A 20,058-nucleotide genomic window follows, 5' to 3' on the forward strand; every position below is an offset into this window, starting at 1 on the left:
ATTTAGTGCAATTTATGACCTGAAACTTGTTTGCCAAATCCACGTACCACAACATATTTGTCTCCTTCTTTTCCTTCAGTGTATTTGCACACGCTGATGCAATCCTGCATCTTTAGAAACAGGAACTACATACCACGACCTTAGTTATGTCCTTTGAGCAAGAACCACACACTCGCTGTTTGCACTTTCTGCAGGTAAAACTTGTCTTATTCCTGTATTTCCTCATTTGGCATTGCCTATTCTGTACATTTCCTTCCACAGGCTTCCTAAATTCGGGTTCTCTATCCGCAGACTTAGGTTTCGATCCCATGTACCCCACACGAAGCTCCACTGCTAGTTTCAGGATGTCATTTCGGCGACTGAACTTCTTCCCTGTCAGTGTTTGAAAATGATCTAGGGCCGGGCTGAGTGGCTCAGACGGTTAAGGCGCTGGCCTTCTAACCCCAACTTGGCAGGTTCGATCCTGGCTCAGTCCGGTGGTATTTGAAGGTGCTCAAATACGACAGCCCCGTGTCGGTAGATTTTACTGGCACTTTACTGGCACGTAAAAGAACTCCTGCGGGACTAAATTCCGGCACCTCGGCATCTCCGAAGACCGTAAAAGTAGTTAGTGGGACGTAAAGCAAATAGCATTATTATTATTATTATTATTATTATTATTATTATTATTATTAAAATGATCTAGGAGTTGAAATGAAATGGCGTATGGCTTTTAGTGCCGGGATGTGTCCGAGGACACATGATGAAGACGACACATATACCCAGTCCCCGTGCCAGGGGAATTAACCAATTTTGGTTAAATTTCCCGACCCAGTTCAACAATGATAAAGGTGTTTTAATTTATTCCACCTATTCAATACTTATATTATCATGTATAGTTGTTACATAATTAAATTCTTAGTTACATGGGACATGTTTCGCCCTCAATTAAGGGCATCTTCAGCCTAAATACAATAATCAAAATTACAACTAAATTAAAAGTGGACGTTAAATACAATCATCAAAAATACAACTAAAATAAAAAGTGGAAGTTAAAAGTTTAGTCTGTTCTTAAAATTCAGAACAATAAAATTGTGAAAAATGATAAAATAAAAAGATGCTAATGGAAAACTTTCTTATGATTAAACTATAATCTTGTCAGAGACTAAAACTTCTATTAAAATTCGAATTAAAACAGTTCATATAAAATATTGGAAAATCAAAGTGGTAGTAATAAAAAGCCAACGACATGAGGGCGTGTACACAAGCATAAACTTGATTGTCATGAATACAATCTTTTCAAGGCCGTTGATGAAATTCGTAGTAAGTAAGGCAGAAGCATCTATTGAAAAATTGTAAGAGGCCGTTAGCACCGGTAGGTAATAAAATGGCTGAATCCTTGCCGGAAAATGTCAACAGATGCAGAAATAAGTTTTCTGTAAGAAAAGGAAAAGAAGAAATAAGAAATTGAACGTAAGGAGAGAATTCAGTCTTACATAATTTTGAAACAGATGAGGACTTACATGTAAGTGGAAGTTGTTATTTCTTAACTACTGTTGAGTTGGTTGCTGCCCGTCTGTTGGCTCTAAGTCTGGTGTTATAACTGTGCTGCAGAGGCGGTAGCGAACTCGGAGGGGAAGGAATAGGGGAGTGCGGAAGGGAGGAGAGGATGGGTGGAGTCAAATGTGACGAGGCTGACAAAGGGGCGGAGTCAACTGCATTGCTGGAAGTAGGCCTAATATCTGTAGGTATGGGAGGAGTATTAGGGTTTGAAGAATTAAATATATTAGGTATCCTAAATTTATTCGAACTAACTGACTTTAATAATTTCGGCATTAATTAATGTAACATACTTTTATTGTCCGTGGTTTCATTGAGATTCTTTTGCTTATTGTACGTCTGATCTAAATAGATGTATAAACTTTCTAATTCATTCAGCATTCTTCCTTTTTGTATGTTTCTAATTATCGTTAAGTCTTTCTCTATGGATTCAAATCTGTGGCCAGTCTCCCTCATATGCAAACTCATCGCTGAGTATTTCCTATGTTTTTCCGCGTTAACATGTTCCATGTATCTTGTCATAAAATTTCTCCCAGTCTGTCCAACATATGAAAAATTACACTGAGTACATTTAAGTCTGTATACTCCCGATCCTAAATAACGATTCTTATCATAATTAACTTTTTTATGATTAAAGAATATGGACTGGTTAGTATTAGTAGTTTTAAAAGCTATATTAAAATTATGTTTCTTGAATACGCTAGTAATCTGGTGTATAGCTGGATTATTAAAAGTGAATGTAGCATACTCAGTTTTTTTGGTCTTTTCTGGTATCAGATTCGTAGATAATTTGTTCTTAATTTTATTGATTAATTTGTTGATCATTTCTATTTTGAAACCATTTTGTTTAGCGAGGTATCTAATATAATTCAATTCTTTCTTCAAATTCATGGGAGATAGAGGGATTCTAAATGCTCTATAAATTAGACTGTGAAAAGATGCTTGTTTATGTGAACTCGGGTGTAAAGAGGAATTGTTTATAGTTGTAGATGATTGTGTCGGTTTTCTAAATATTTGGAAATCAAAAGCGTTAACCTTACGCGTAACTGTTATATCTAGAAAATTCAATGAGTTATCGACTTCGTCCTCTTTCGTGAATTTCAAATTAGGTTCGATTTCATTTAATTTATTTAAGATTTCTTGACTATTAGTGACATCATAGTCAAGAAATCTTAAATAAATTAAATGAAATCGAACCTAATTTGAAATTCACGAAAGAGGACGAAGTCGATAACTCATTGAATTTTCTAGATATAACAGTTACGCGTAAGGTTAACGCTTTTGATTTCCAAATATTTAGAAAACCGACACAATCATCTACAACTATAAACAATTCCTCTTTACACCCGAGTTCACATAAACAAGCATCTTTTCACAGTCTAATTTATAGAGCATTTAGAATCCCTCTATCTCCCATGAATTTGAAGAAAGAATTGAATTATATTAGATACCTCGCTAAACAAAATGGTTTCAAAATAGAAATGATCAACAAATTAATCAATAAAATTAAGAACAAATTATCTACGAATCTGATACCAGAAAAGACCAAAAAAACTGAGTATGCTACATTCACTTTTAATAATCCAGCTATACACCAGATTACTAGCGTATTCAAGAAACATAATTTTAATATAGCTTTTAAAACTACTAATACTAACCAGTCCATATTCTTTAATCATAAAAAAGTTAATTATGATAAGAATCGTTATTTAGGATCGGGAGTATACAGACTTAAATGTACTCAGTGTAATTTTTCATATGTTGGACAGACTGGGAGAAATTTTATGACAAGATACATGGAACATGTTAACGCGGAAAAACATAGGAAATACTCAGCGATGAGTTTGCATATGAGGGAGACTGGCCACAGATTTGAATCCATAGAGAAAGACTTAACGATAATTAGAAACATACAAAAAGGAAGAATGCTGAATGAATTAGAAAGTTTATACATCTATTTAGATCAGACGTACAATAAGCAAAAGAATCTCAATGAAACCACGGACAATAAAAGTATGTTACATGAATTAATGCCGAAATTATTAAAGTCAGTTAGTTCGAATAAATTTAGGATACCTAATATATTTAATTCTTCAAACCCTAATACTCCTCCCATACCTACAGATATTAGGCCTACTTCCAGCAATGCAGTTGACTCCGCCCCTTTGTCAGCCTCGTCACATTTGACTCCACCCATCCTCTCCTCCCTTCCGCACTCCCCTATTCCTTCCCCTCCGAGTTCGCTACCGCCTCTGCAGCACAGTTATAACACCAGACTTAGAGCCAACAGACGGGCAGCAACCAACTCAACAGTAGTTAAGAAATAACAACTTCCACTTACATGTAAGTCCTCATCTGTTTCAAAATTATGTAAGACTGAATTCTCTCCTTACGTTCAATTTCTTATTTCTTCTTTTCCTTTTCTTACAGAAAACTTATTTCTGCATCTGTTGACATTTTCCGGCAAGGATTCAGCCATTTTATTACCTACCGGTGCTAACGGCCTCTTACAATTTTTCAATAGATGCTTCTGCCTTACTTACTACGAATTTCATCAACGGCCTTGAAAAGATTGTATTCATGACAATCAAGTTTATGCTTGTGTACACGCCCTCATGTCGTTGGCTTTTTATTACTACCACTTTGATTTTCCAATATTTTATATGAACTGTTTTAATTCGAATTTTAATAGAAGTTTTAGTCTCTGACAAGATTATAGTTTAATCATAAGAAAGTTTTCCATTAGCATCTTTTTATTTTATCATTTTTCACAATTTTATTGTTCTGAATTTTAAGAACAGACTAAACTTTTAACTTCCACTTTTTATTTTAGTTGTATTTTTGATGATTGTATTTAACGTCCACTTTTAATTTAGTTGTAATTTTGATTATTGTATTTAGGCTGAAGATGCCCTTAATTGAGGGCGAAACATGTCCCATGTAACTAAGAATTTAATTATGTAACAACTATACATGATAATATAAGTATTGAATAGGTGGAATAAATTAAAACACCTTTATCATTGTTGAACTGTTAAATTTTCAATACGGACCTAAAATGAGGTTTATAACATGTAATGTAATTTCCCGACCCAGCCGGGAATCGAACCCGGGACCCCTGTGACCAAAGGCCAATATGCTTACCTTTTAGCCATGGAGCCAGACATCCAGGAGTTGATAGCTGCCAAGTCAAGAATATTATGAAATACATGAACAGGCCATCTTCGTGTAACGGATCGAACATTATATTTTCTTCCCATTTGATCTACCATGTCCACGCCAAATTTCGTATTGTAGTAGAAGTCTTCTGTTTCGGGAATCCTTTTGGGATTAGCTTGAAGTTCATATTCTGAGTGCTAAGTACTGTATAGAAGGACGTTCTTGTTTCGTTTTCCTTGATAAACAGTAAGTGTGTCATTGGAATATTTCAGGAGAGTTTAGTCGTACAGACTAGCTTTCATAACCTTCACAGCTTTAGGAATTTCTCTCCTTGATCGTCTAATGGTTCCAACAATATTCGAACCATTACTCTTCAACTTCTTACCAAGTTTCACTGTTGCAAAGAAAGTTATCAGTAGTCACTTTTCGCCCCTTCCTTTGAAACGGCTCCACCAACTTCATTACTACACTTTCGGGTAGAGCCTCATCATGTGGTCTGAGATCGTCTTTTCCTAGGTAAGGAAACTCATTGCACGGAAACTTTGAGTCAATGTCCACAAGAAGCCAAAATTTAATACCAATTTTATCTGGTTTGTTGGGCATGTACTGTAAGAATGGACACCTTGTTTTGCTTGGAAAAATCTGCTCATCAGCAGACAGATTTTCACATGGAATATAAGACATTGACAATTTTCAATGAATTTGTCCCATACTTTTGATACTAACGCAAATTTATCAGTTTTCAAACATTCTAATCTTGTAATTCTGACGTCGAAACGCAAAAATATATGGATTTCTCGACAAATTCCTCCCCATTGTTTCACTGAAGAATGGTGGCCCCCAATTTTTAGACCGGAGTTTATTAGGTATAGTGCTACTGGCTCCAAGTACACCACGAGCATACACTAAGCCAATGAATGCCTCCAGTTTTCTAAACTTACACTCTACAATTTATCTCCTAATACGCGTTTTGCTTCAGTTTCCGTAGAGTGTTTGATGTGTCTCAATATAGATTCATCAATAAAAAGACGCCATGCACACGCTACACTGTCGTCAGAAACATACCGCTTTGAATATGGAGTAGGTCCTGGATTTTCTTTCAAGATGTTGTGACAAGCCACCCTGCCAGGTGTAGTCTTCACAAACTCTCCTACAGTCCACTCCGTGATGCCATCTGTACCTAGTAACGTATTACTTGGTCCTGGGAGGCTTGTGTAGATGCGTCCCTTCTTTCTTCCAGCTTTTCCTATTGCATTTTCTACTGCTGTAATAGAACAATCGAAAATTTCAGTTCTCAGCCTACACCAGGCATAATTGCAGTCTAATTGCTAAATTTCAGTACCAAGGTTGTAATGTTGACATCAAAATAACGTATATCATTAGGGAATTGTGACAGCGAAAGAATGTTAGCTATTCTCAGAGGAGAGTGACCCATTGGCCGCCTTTAGAAAAATGAATAAAGAAGAGAATGAACAATAGCCGTAGATATACTATCAGAGTTTCATAGTTGTGCTTAAATTATTGCAGGGAGAATAATTATAAAGAAATGTTATCTCAAACAGAGGAATAAGCACATGTTCTAATACATTTTATTATGATAATACAACGGTCAAAATGACCGCTCCGGCGGTTCTAGGTATACTCGTTACCTACGTCCTAACCAATCACGCAAAATTAATTACATTTAATACAGATAATTCTGACCGGTAATCAGGAAAAGTCACTGAAGCTCTTTGCAATACGACAGAAAATGTGGTCAAAATAAGGCTTTGAAAAAGTGTAGCGGTCATTTTGACCGCTCCGGCGGTTCTAGTGTTAAATGATCGCAAAGAAATCGGAAAATTATTGAACATTTCCCTTGGTAAGTTATTCCAATCCCTAACTCCCCTTCCTATAAATAAATATTTGCCCCAATTTGTCCTCTTGAATTCCAACTTTATCTTCATGTTGTGATCCTTCCTACTTTTGAAGACACCACTCAAACTTATTTGTCTACCCACGCCATCTCTCCACTGACAGCTCAGAACATACTACTTAATCGAGCAGCTCGTCTCCTTTCTCCCAAGTCTTCCCAGCCCAAACTTTGCAACATTTTTGTAAAGCTACTCTTTTGTCAGAAATCACCCAGAACAAATCGAGTTGCTTTTCTTTAGATTTTTTCCAGCTCTGACCGGACCAGCTCATTGCTGCATGAGCTTTTCAAGCTCAGCTCACTATGGCATAGGGACCGAAGGACCGAGACTGCCTGAAGTACGATCTGAGCCTCAAAGCTCGCGGACTGGTTCGTTAAATGCTAGACAAGATTGACGCAATTTTGTCATACAGAAAAACAAAATTATGCTTCAATACTGTATCCAAACTGAGTGCTGCAAGAGGGATTCGAGAAAATTTATATAATTAATCGCACAATACAGTTGAACCTGCTTTATACTTAACTCTGTTCTGCGTAATTCGTATTTGTACGTAATTTCCTTTAGGTCCCGGCGAAATGTAATTCAAAAGCGTGTTAATTAAACCTTATTTACATGTAATCCGTTTATACATAATTCGCTGTTTTACGTATTAAGTGTCGGTGAAATATAAGTGAGTTGTGCGTAATTGTAATGAACAAGTGCTTTTTTTAAAGAAACTTCTGTATTTACGAAGGTTCCTCTTTGTCGGCGTAGGCAGAAGTAGAGCGGTCGGTTTTCAGTGCTGAAACAGAACTCGAAGAGTTTCACTGAGTGATATTGTTGAACCTTGCTTACTGGTGACTTAACAAAGGCCAACCGAGCGGGTCCCCTTCGCTCTCTAGCTTGCTCCTCCTCTACCTTTGTCGTGTTTTACCTTCACAGTGCTGCCAAAGATTAAGGTACATTACAAGCAAGGTGGGCAATTTCGGTGTGGAAACAAAAGCAAATATAGTAAATTTGTTTGAATATGAGAATTTCTTTCATGGGAACAATGGAGAAGTAAAATGTCCACGGTGCTGGTATCTAGTGTTTAGTGTTGAACAGTAGTTTTGTCATTCAGTTGCTTTTGATTAGCCATGGAAAACAGGAAAAGGAAAAGTTATATCATAGATGAAAAAGTAAAATTTATACGAGAAGTGGACGCTAATCTGCACAAAACAAAAACTGAAGTTGCTTCAGACTTGGGGATTGCTTGTAACACGCTATGTACAGTCATCAATAAAACACTCTATTTTGGATGAGTTCTAAGAACTGGGTTCAAAATCAGCAAAGTTCAGCCGTTAGCAAAAAGGAAGGTACGTAGATTTGGAGAAAGCACTTTTCACATGGTTCCAGCCAAAGCTGCTCTACCAGTTAGTGGTAACTGATGAAATCATTGCTTTGTTAGGATATTTCTAGAGTGTTAAGGCAAAAGAGTCTAAGTAATAAATGGCTAAAATGAGATGTCACCTATATTATGTAAGAAAATACGCTCATTTGAAAGGTCAAATCAGTATAAGTCTAAAATGAAAAGTGGCTATGGAATTCGGTTTAATTCATAGAGTACTAGTTTGAAGTTTTGAGTTGTGTTCAAGAAAAGTATAACAACTCAAGTTATACTGTTTTGATGAGACAGCGTAGCTTCCCGTGATTACTCAAAACAGTGTAAGACAACTTCCTCAACATGAACTCACAATGCAGTCTTGCTAGCACACTGTTACAACATTTAATTTAGCTTTGCTTGTTACTCTCACATTGTACAGTAGTGGAATGATTTCAGTGAAAGATTATCTCAATGTTATTGCAAATATACAAGAAGGTTATGGAAGCCAAACGGGAAGCTTCATTCAGTGTTTGAGGTTGTACGTATTATTATTTCGTTTACAATTCTGAGCTACAATCGGTGTGCTTCACAAAATAGAGATGGCAAAATGGAGCCAATGTGAAGAATACAGCGATAACGTTAACTATAATAAATGCCTGCAAATTTACTTTGCTCCCATCAGATGTTAAACATGTAGTTCTTTACTCTGATCCTTGTGGAGGTCAAAATAAGAACTCCCATGTGGCCTCGGTGCTTTTGACGGTAATGCAAGATAATCCTAACTTTGAAGTAATTGATCACAAGTTCATGATCAGTGGCCATAGCCCTATGAAATGTGATGTTGACCATGCATTTATTGAAAAGCAAAAGAATAAACTAGAACTCCCTATTTACCATCGGCATGATTGGTACCAATTGGTACGTACAGCAGGGAAGAAAAGACATTTTGAAGTTACGGAACTCCTTCATTCTGATGTTTTTGGACTTCTCAGGTTTGTTAAAGTGCACATTGCAATTGAGAAAGGACACGAATGAAGAACCATTTAACTGGTTAAATGCCAAGTGGTTCAGATACACTAAAGAGTTTGGCATGATTCATTTCAAGAATAGTCTCAAAGAGGATGAAGACTTTAAACAATTAAGCTTTATTCGCAGAGGGAAAACCGATGCTGTACGTCGACCTCAAAGATGTTCCACTGCTCTGTTGCCAATCACAAGAGAGAAAAGGAAGGATATTGTGGATCTTCTACTACTAGTTCCGGAAATATTCCATCCGTTCTGTCACAACCTGAAGTGTGCATACGGAGTTCCAGAAGTTTATCCTGACATAAAAGAACACATAGATGATGATTAAACTTCTTTCAACTATTGCAGACTGTCTTGTGTGAATATCAATGTCCATTTTCTCTCTCTTCATTTTATTGTTTAAACACGAATTTCCAGTCAGTTTCTGTGCATTGTACGTCCTTTGTCATAGTAAGACTTGTTAGTGTGAATAATTTCTTATTTCAGATGCAGGATATTAATGTGAATTTATGGTAGTTTGCTTTGGTCAATTTTGTACATACAATTATGAATAAAGTAGTGTCATTTGATCTTAATGTTTTAGTTCCTTCCTCCGTATTTTATTTCCCAGTGCGAGTATGATTAGAACATCAGTAACAATAGATAATTTTCCATTCGTCATATTAGTATTAGTCACACTCTGGATATGGTCATGATAATATGTCACATATTACTTTTTTAATATGTAAATATCAAATTTTCTCATGGTAGATTGTGTAGAAGAACATCAAAAGCTACAATACAAAAATTTTTTTTTACAAATAAGTAAAGATTAACCTCTGGACCAAAAAAAGGCTCTCCTGAAAATTTAACACAGTCGGGATGGTACCTTTCATCAAAGTGCTTTCGCACAAACTGAGATTTATTTGCCAAAATTTCAAATATTGAGTCATCACTAAACCAAATCTGAAATGAAATGTAAAGGCCATGAGCTTTTGCTTTAGGAATGGCCTTGAATGCTGATAATACATTTATCACAAGGCATATACACTTAAATGAAACTTGCTGATTTCCAGAAGTATAAATCTCAATGCTTGTATTCCTCTGCCCATATAAGATGTTTTTGCAATCAAAGCAGCCACTAATTTTGGGTTCCGGACAGGGCTGTGGGCCTTCAAGTTCATTTGTGAAAGTTTTCACATTACAGTTGTTTCAGCTGCAGGGTTGTCTCAGTGTTCAAATTTAAGTTTAATTTCTTTCGTAGAAGCAGACCGATTGAAATACCTTCTTTAAGCAGCATTCAGACCTTGGCGTAATTATTGGTTTCCGACCACTCTCTTTCCTCCTTTGAGGTGATAATTCCTCACCACAGTCAGTTTGTCTTTATTTACCTCACTGATGATTGAGATACGTGCAATCTTCGAGAAATCTCAAAATTTTGGTGCCAATCAGAGCTGTTACCTCTGCAGTCCTTTGAAGTGTCAGATCACTTGTTTTTACCAATTATGTTTCATAAACAGTCTCTTACAAATAAAAAAAATCATAAGTTTAAGATCACTGTAAGATGAGAAAAAACCAATAATACCCATATTAATAACACGGTCTTCAAACACGTCTGCTCTTGTTCCTTCCAATAATGTAACTGATACTTGTTCATCAGAAATATGTTGTCACAAGAATGATACATTACAACAGATATGTTCATTTCACATAATAGCTCTCTGACATTATTCAGCCCATTGTAACAATGATTAAGTGAGCCATATTACAAAGCAAGCCCTTCAAAGGCAATGTATTGTAAATAAAACCAGGTGCATCAAATAATATGGCTAGGGACTGAATTTGTTAAAAATATTGGTGTCTAATGTAAAAGCAACTATTGTATTTTCAGAATTTTCTTCTTCGAGTGGCATCACATCCTATGATATCACATGACCATCTATTCATTGGTTTCCTACAACAAGAAGATGGATGGCGTGAAAGTATCAAGGAAACTGGTAAGGTTCTTAATTTGGGGTATTTTCTTTGTGAATTTCTGTTGAGAATGTATGTTGCAAATTAAGGGAAAATATTATATTTATTCTTTATTTCTGTTGAATTATAAGAATATAGATTTGATTTGGGATGTAGTAAATCATTAACTTTCTAACTAGAAGGATCAAGATTTGGTCCAGATTAATGGTGAGAATTTTTAACTATCCCTCTTCCCTAGGTTACTCCGGTTTGAATCACTCGTCTCTCAAAATGAGTACTAAAAATTGAACTCTCTCTGAATTGTTAATCAAGAAATCAAACTCAACAGTTTCTTTGGAATTCTTCCCCCTCCTATTCTGTATTTCTGCTGTGCAAGACGAGGTAGTGGCAGAATAACATTTTCCCATGTTTTAGTTACTACTGTTGCCATTATTACCAACATGAGGCAGTCACCACTGGTCTCCCAAGTGTGGTTTCTGTCTCTTTTTGTTAGGTCTTCTCATTTTCAACTTTCGTCTATTGTAAATCTTGACTCATCATGACCTTCAGTTTACCCAATTTATTTCATTCTTGATCTCCTAGGTTTGGTACTATCCTTTTCCATCCATATTCTGGCTACTTATCCAGTCCCTGGAGGAAGGTCCATCATTCCATATCAGACAGTTCACCATCTACAGAGTGCTCAGCTGCCAATTCATCCTGTACTGAGGAGACAGTGGAGACTGGACGACTCATTATCATAGATGGCGATGACTATAATGATGGCAGAAAACGGCAGATAGCTGGATGAAAGGAGGACAAGCAATTAGTCGTGCATCTCATCCACACAATGACAGCTGAGTTGTATCAACTGATATGTCTTTGTGACCACCATAGCCTATATATAGGAATCTCATTTAAAATCTGGACATGGCACTGCTGTGAGAGCATATTGTCTTTATTCTAAGGACAGAGTAGCTGTGGTTGGCAGAGCGGCTGGAGGTGTTTGTATCCTAGTCCATTCCAACATCTTCGGTGCAGAAGCTCTGCTACGAACTCAACTGGACACAGTTGCAGTTCGCACTTCATTGCCAGTAATGACAATGGTGTGCAATGTGTACTTTCCACCAACTTAGAATCTTAATATATGTGATCTCCAAGATCCAGCTGCTCATTTCCAGCCGTCTCTTCTTTTTACTGGGAGAAGTAAACACCCGTAACTAGAGCCCTGCGCGGATATACAAAATAATATCTGCATCCGCTGTGCATCCACACTTCCTTCATCCGCATCCGCAAAATGGACATCCGCGGATAATTTAAATGTTTAACTACAGTATATTACACCCAAGGTATTGAAACGGTTGTATCTGTTAACTTAATACAATAGGCTTGACACCTGGCACCAGAACCCCTACAATCGCAGGTTTATGAGGGATTTTCTCTTGCGACAACTACCGACTTGTTGATCTTTGATCCTTCCTTCCAATAATTGTGGGCAGGAGCCTGTTAGGCTTAGGTCCTATTTACAGCTTTATGGTTTCAAGGCTCTTTATATATCATTATTCTCCCATACAAATGCCAAAGGTCGCAGACCACAAGCATAAACAAGCGTATCCCTGAGTGAAAATCAATAAACGTCATTTATTAGAAATTATCAGCAAAATTATCCGCACTGCCATACATAAATCCGTGGATATCTGCATCTGTGCAGGGCTCTACCCGTAATCCCCTCTGGGGCTCTCCTCTTTGTGTGGTAGGGGGAGTATTATTGAGCGATTGATTAACCAGTTTGATTTTTAATCTTTGTGTTCAACACATGGGAACCTACTCATTTTAGTAGCACAGATGCCACATTCTTCCACTTGGCTGTCACTCTTTGCAGCTTTGCGTTAGTTCTCCTGTTACTGTGGCAAGTACACAGCGACCTCTGCGATGGTGACCATTTCCCGATACCTCATGCTCTTGAATCAGACACACTCCGAAATACTGAAGTGCTGGTAATTTCGTCGGGCAAATTGGCCTTACTTTTCCAAACACTGATAGCTGATGAGGTGCTGGGGTCTGTTGATGACCATGTTTGTTCCATTACACCTGGAATTCTGCAGAGGAAACAATATTGTCCTCATCCATCGTCCTTTGCAGGAAGCAGGTCCCATGATGGACTGACGCAAGAGGTGCAGCCATAGGTATGTGGTTGTTGGCATGCTTTCAGGCATTATCATCAGAATCCTACGTTGGCCAATCATATTATATTTAAGCATATGCATGCTGAGGACCATTTTAAATTCTAGAATAAGAAAGCTACACGGGAAAAGAATGTTTCTTCTATGAAGGCACACACTCTGTCATTGCAAATGTGGACAAAACTCCACCTCTGTTAATGAAAGTATGGTTATGATTCCTTCAGTCGTTCCAGATTACATTGCATTTCGCAGATACGTTCAGCCCTGGGAAATATGACCCCGCATTTCTGCCTATTAAGTGCGAGGCAGAAGCTCACCACATCTTTTTCGCCTCTAGTGCTTTGTATTCCTATTACCGTATTTACACGAATAATCCCCGCCTATTAAAAAAATTGAGGTAAGAAATTGGGATGCAGGTTTTATTTGCATCAAGGCTGGCAACATGCTCCTGGCTCACCTAGTTTTCGATGTTGGCATTAGTTCACTGCTTGTGAGAAGATAATAAATGCCTAGCAACTGAAAGGAAGTAAACGTATGAACTATTATGAATATATATGAATCTGAATGGGGTTGTTATAATGGTAAACAAGTGTGGTTGTGAATGATCCTAGTGTTGCTAATTCAGCAGTTTTCTCGCTAGATCTGGAGGCTTTTAATATTAAGGTAGTGGGTGAAAATTAACTAGAGCAGCAAGCAGGTTTTCTGACAGGTTCTAACTTAATGAATACATGGAATCTAGCCGGAAATATTATTGCTATTAAATAAGGTTTTATCAGTATAGTACTGTCAACTATAAATATGTATTAGTGAGTGAGACTTAATATTTTAATGCTAAGGAAAAAAAGTCTGCATATTGATGCAGCATGGCTTTATTTCTTATTTTGCTGAAAATAGGAAATTAGGAATCAGAGTCTTTTCGCTGTAATTGTCTGTCTCTCTTTTTGTGGCTCTACTTCATATGAAAGGGAAGCCGCTATGTCTCATTCAGATGCATACTATATGTTCCCGGTCTGTGACCTGTCGACAGGTAATGACAGCAGTTTCTGTATGGTATACCACCAGCTGGCCCTTACCCTCCAGGCTGTGCACTCTAGAATGTCGACGTGTCTGGAAATGGTGGAATGCGCTTATTTTGCATGTTGTATAATTTGGAAATTAATGTAAACTGTTTTATATTGGTTGTCATGTTATTCAATATGTGATTGTATATGTTCAGTCATGCCCCTTTTCCAAGAAATACAGTAGTTTGAAATTATAATGAGATTTGGAGAAGAACTGCAAATTTATAAGATCCATCGAACGGGACTGTGCCAAACATAGTTGGCAACTCTTCATTGGCCATGGTGTCATTCCTCTGTGTGCATCAGTTGAAGTGAATAACGTGTTTGAAATGGCAACTAAAGGTACACGCTGTAGGTCTTTCATGGCCAAAGAAAAGCTGCAGATTATAGAAGACGCAGAAGAAACTGGAAATCGTGCAGCAGGAAGAAAATACGATGTGGATAAGAGCTGTATTCGTGACTGGCAAGAAACTAAATTATGGCTTCAGCAAACTAGTAGTAATCGCCGGGCATTTTATGGGCAGAAAGCAAAGTTTTCTGAGACTGAAGCAAGATTATGTGCATTTATCGAGGCAAAGAGACAGTTTGGATGTGCCACTACGAGTGAAATGTGCCAACTTAAAACCCTGTCAATTGCAAAAGAACTAGGTGTTACAGGATTCAAAGCTAGTCGTGGATGGCTTTTGCGATTTTATGTTCGTTATGGCTATAGTTTTTGAAGAAAAACTATCTTCACGCAGTATCTTCCAATAGACCATGAAGATAAAATTGTGAATTTCCATAAATATGTGATCATTTTACGCAAGAAAAACTCTTATATACTTCCACAAATAGGCAACGTGGACCAGATACCAATTTTCTTCGAAATGCTGCTTGATTATACTGTGAACAAGAAAGGTGCATCCAATGTCATGGTTAGAACTGGCGGGAATGAGAAGCAAAGGTGTACGTTTATGCTTTGTGTAACCACAGATGAAGTAGCCATAGAAATGATCAAGGCTGAAGGACCAATGGGACTCCAGATGACTTACAGAATATTCAAGTGTGTATGGAGAGAGAAAAATGTGCTCGAGGGTTGGGAAAAGGGGGGGCGGGGTTATAATATAAATATTCAAGAGAGGAGATAAGATGATTTTGGAGCTACTACTGAGGAATCACCATCCTCTTCCATGTTGCCAAGATAATGGAAAGGATATTGGAAAGAAGAATTAGAGATAAGGTGGAAAGTCAGTTTACAAGAGGAACAATTTGGATTCAGAAGTGGAAGGTCAACAGTACAGTAGAACCCATTTTCATTCTCAGACAGATCATGGAAAAGAGCTGGGAATATGGTAAGGATATAATAATAATAATCGTATGGCCTCAGCTACCGTGTGCAGACATTTCAATTTGACGCCATCTGGCTGTCTGCTCGTCAATTTCGACGTTCCGTTTTACTCTACGCCACCACTAGATGGCAGACCGAGTAAACCGAAACTCTCTTGGGCGTCTATGGCTGAGATTTTTAATGAATTTTGTCGGGTAAACACCAAATGTGTCACCAGAGATCTTTTACATGCCGACATCGTACGACATGGAGTGTCGAATGGACTTTTTTTTTTTTCCGCCCTTCAAAAATCCGACTACCTCTGCCGGGTTTGAACCCGCTATCTTGGGATTCGGAGGCCGACACTCTACCGCTGATCCACAGAGGCAGCTGGTAAGGATATAGTAATGACTTATATAACTTAGAAAAGGCATATGGCAGCATACCCACATCAAATGCTTGGGAAAGCCTGACACACAGGGGCATTGGCAAGGAACTAATATCAATGATGAAAGCAATATATGAAAACTGTTACAGCTATGCCATGACAAATATAAAGCCAAGTGTGAGGACTCAGTCATAGCATGGTAGTTTGTGGTCCCGCCACTGCAAGCACTGCAGGCGATTATATCAACACGTAGTCCATTAGTTCCGGCAAGCCATGCATAGAAAAGTGCGGGAGACGTTACTGTGCGAGATATTTCAGTGAAAAAAGTTAAATTTTCTTTCTTTTTAGTTCCTAAACTCAGTTCGTTGTGTGTTATGTACTTCAAGCATGTAGCTTGTGTGGTTTGATTAATTTAATAGTTCAGCATGCCGTACTGTTTTGTGCCTAGATGTAGGTCGGGCTATGATAGAGTATTTGATGATACGTGAATTTTTCACCACCAAAGGGTAGAAATCAATTTGAAAAGTGAGCCACAGCTATTCCACAGAAGGATACTGAGTTAACACGTAATAGCAGAATTTGTCATGTACATTTCTCTGATGATTTGATAATAAAATCAGATAGTTTTATAGTGAATTGTAAAAAAGTGGATATCTCTCGTGTGAGATGAAAATTACGCCCAGAAGCAGTGCCTCACATTTTCCCTAATTTGCCGAAATATCTTTCAAGTGAGATTAAGTCCCGTGAAACTCCAAACAGGAAAAAAAAAAACCTGGACACCATCAGGAAAAGAAGAAAGATGTTTAAAGACAGTAGTGCAGCAGTGAATGGGGAATTAAAAGGTCAGTCTAATGTTGATCAAAATTTGGGTCATTCTAATGTACTTTCTGATGCCGAAAAGACAGCATTATCGCTCAAAAGGCACCCGAAAAATGCTAATCGAAATTTAATTCGAGCTAGATCCAGTCTCAGCTCAGCAAAATCGAGAATTTCCTGGAGAAGCAGGTCAGAAATACACAGGCGTTTAATTATAGAGATAACAAACACCTTAGCAAGAAGGAAAAGATCTTTTAGAACGGCCCGTTGTATGAACCAAAAACTGGCATATATTTCTGATTTTGATGAAAGCCTGGACATCGGCACCCTATAAAGCATCAAACCAATACCGTGACGAATATAAGAACGGCCGTGGAGTTCAACTGTTCTATGTTTACAGATTAGCATGACGAATATAAGACTTATTTGTCATTATCTGAAGTGCCAATTTTTCTTCAGAATGAAGGAAATCCGGCGAGATTTACAATCTCGAACATCCGCCAAATCATCACAAAGCTTTCGAAAGCCCAGTAAGCGACAAATTGAGTTGGTAAGTATAATATTACCTTTAAATAGTTCATGGGTGTTTGTTTTAATATTCTGGGAATTAGTTATGTGTTTATGTGTTTAACTCTGTATGTACACTCCAATAATCTGTGCTTTCCGCAACACGTGATGAAGGCCGTAGTTCATATTTCCATGTATGATATTTTCCGTTGTACCTTGCCATGGTATTTTAATTGTAATCTCTCATCGTTTTTTAAAAGACAGTGTATATACTTACAAGTTACAGAGTAATACGTTTTTTTCTGCATCATTCCTAAGACCAGCTGATCGGTACTATTGAGTTTACCCACTCTAGTGCTGCCTGGCGTGGCGCACTTGAACTCTAGGAGTCCTCACACTTGTTCTTGTATTCGTCATGGCTATGCGAAGACAAAAGTGGATAGAACAGAATGGTTTGGACTTTAAAATTGGGCTCAAACAAGGGAGTGTGTTGTCACCTTTTCTGTTCATAATGGTGATGGATGACATCATACAGGCGCATGGGAAGATTATAGAGGGGAAAGAATGTAATGATGTTTTGCGGATAATTATGTGATCTGGGGAGAAGATGAGGGGTAGTGTACAGTAAAAACTGAATGTACTGTCTAAAAGGATTGAACATTGGGCATTGGAAGATCAATGTGGAGAAGAGAAAGTCAATGGTGATGAGTATAGAAAGTAAAGGAGGAAAAGGAGTTATCGAAGTAGACAACAAACGTGCCAAATATTACGGATTATCCGTAATTAATACAGATTTCCCCTCACGCTTATGGCATTACAGTCAAGGGAGAAATTATTATTGAAAAGCGACATTCGAAAAAATAATTTCTACGGAGAAGAAAGGAAAGAAGGGGGGGAGTGAATCATTTCAAACATTAATGCCCAACCCTCCTCATTTCAATGCTTGTAAGTTGGTAATAATACTTCGATTGCCACTTCCTTTTGCTACTGTCAGTGTTGTGAAATTCATTGTGAATGAAGGAGCTCTACTCTGCTTTTCTCCATTATAAAATGTAATGTTGTATTATTGCAGTATTATGTGTACCTGACAGTATATCTCCCACAAAAATTTACAGTGTTAATAGGAAAAACTAGGACTTCAGGCCTACATAAGCTTACTACACTGAAATTGCTTATTGTTCAGAAGGCAAACATATCATAGAGGAAAGGATGATTCAAGAAAACCCACACTAAAAAGCAGCTGCTGGGTGTGAAACAAGCTACAAAGAATGTATTATGACAGAACTAACTGGTAATGTGCAAATTTTATTGCATAATATGATATACTTTAGAACAGATTGCTGTCGGGCAGGACAAAGGGGGGTGTCGTTATCGACAAGAGGGGGGGATGCTTTGTATTTGACTCTCAATTTTTTTGAGAGGAGGGGAATTACTGAAAAGCCATTTCAAAGGTTGGCACCTCTGAGACAAGGAACCAGAAATAATAGAGTTCTTAAAATATTTGGGAAGTGGAGTGACAGAAAATGGAAAACTGTATATGAAAATTAGTAGAAGGATACAACTGGGGAGTGCCTTTTACCACCAGGTACGGAGATAAATATGGAATAAAGATGTACCAGCAAAGGCTAAAGAAGTAATGTGCGAAGGTTATGCCGAAAGTTTTTAACAGCGCGTAAACCGTAATTCTCAGGACAATGGGATTATTTTCGTTTGAAAGAGCGATGTTTTTCAACCTTGGAACATATGCACGCCACCCCTCCTAGCGGTAGTTCCTCCATAGTGAGGGAAGAAGCACAGGCAGTGAGGAGTCAGACACGATGCAAGATGGATCTGTTGCGCCGCCATTTTCGAGCAATGATTTTTTATGATTATAAAAATAAATTAAGTGCTGAAGAATGCCATTCTTCTTTGCTGCGCGTTTTTGGTGAGGCTGCCCCTTCTAGACCCATAGTTGGAAATTGGTTTCGCGAGTTTTCAAGGGAAATTGAAATTATAAATAAGGTAGTTTATATATTCAATACAAATAAATACGAAATGTAGTGTTACATTCCTATTTAATTTTAAGTGGAAGCGGTGCCGATTTCGACCCCAATCTGGGTCATCATCAGCCGAATAAAACGCAAAAAACAATGCATAGGTAAGAAAGAAATTAAAGATCAAGTCCCCACAAAAACAGTTGAAGAGGCAATATAAAACAACGGGGATAGGCACTGTAAAATTCAGAAGAAGTAGAAGGTAAGTCACTTAAAAGAAGCAAGGCACAATCTTCTGAACAGCAGCATAGCACACGCAAAGTTTGGCATTGTCGCATAATGTACACGAGAAGCGAAGAACAGTTAAATGAGCCAGCTTGCATACACTATCAGGCGCAAAGTCACAACACAATCCAACAAATGTGAAGATCCAAAATCGTGCAGAAGCGAAGACGAGTAGCTCAATTGAGAAGTAAGTATTAATAACCACCTAATCGATACTTTATTAATGCCCCAGGCAAAATTGAATAAAATTAAAACTTACAGGACATGTTTCGACTACTTAGTGGTCCTCTTCAGCTGTATAAATAAAGAACTGAAAAGAAAAACATTATGACAATAAGCACAAATAAAAGTTCTTTGGAGACTCCTTTGATAAAAATGGAGGTCATGAGATTAGGTCATCTTGCCTCTCGTTCTTGTTTGGAAAAGATGTTTATTCTGTGCTGTCTAGAGGGTCTGTATTTGAGCGCGACCTGGTGAAGTAACGATGTGATGACCTCCATTTTTATCAAAGGAGTCTCTAAAGAACTTTTATTTGTGCTTATTGTCATAATGTTTTTCTTTTCAGTTCTTTATTTATACAGTTGAAGAGGACCACTAAGTGGTCGAAACATGTCCTGTAAGTTTTAAT

The 20,058-nt window shown here is 37.6% G+C and overlaps 1 protein-coding gene across 4 annotated transcripts in view; it reads left to right on the forward strand.

Annotated features, from left to right (window-relative positions):
* LOC136866294 (sorting nexin-4) overlaps window positions 1-20,058 on the forward strand; it is a 166,599-nt gene that overhangs the window by 23,217 nt on the left and 123,324 nt on the right. For all 4 annotated transcript variants that reach the window (XM_068226685.1, XM_067143124.2, XM_068226687.1 and 1 more), the window contains one exon: window positions 10,850-10,955. In XM_068226685.1, coding sequence (XP_068082786.1) covers window positions 10,850-10,955 — 106 coding nt within the window. The remainder of the gene's footprint in view (window positions 1-10,849; window positions 10,956-20,058) is intronic.

This window comes from Anabrus simplex, chromosome 3 (assembly GCF_040414725.1).
Source record: "Anabrus simplex isolate iqAnaSimp1 chromosome 3, ASM4041472v1, whole genome shotgun sequence".
NCBI classification, from domain to species: Eukaryota; Metazoa; Arthropoda; class Insecta; order Orthoptera; family Tettigoniidae; genus Anabrus; species Anabrus simplex.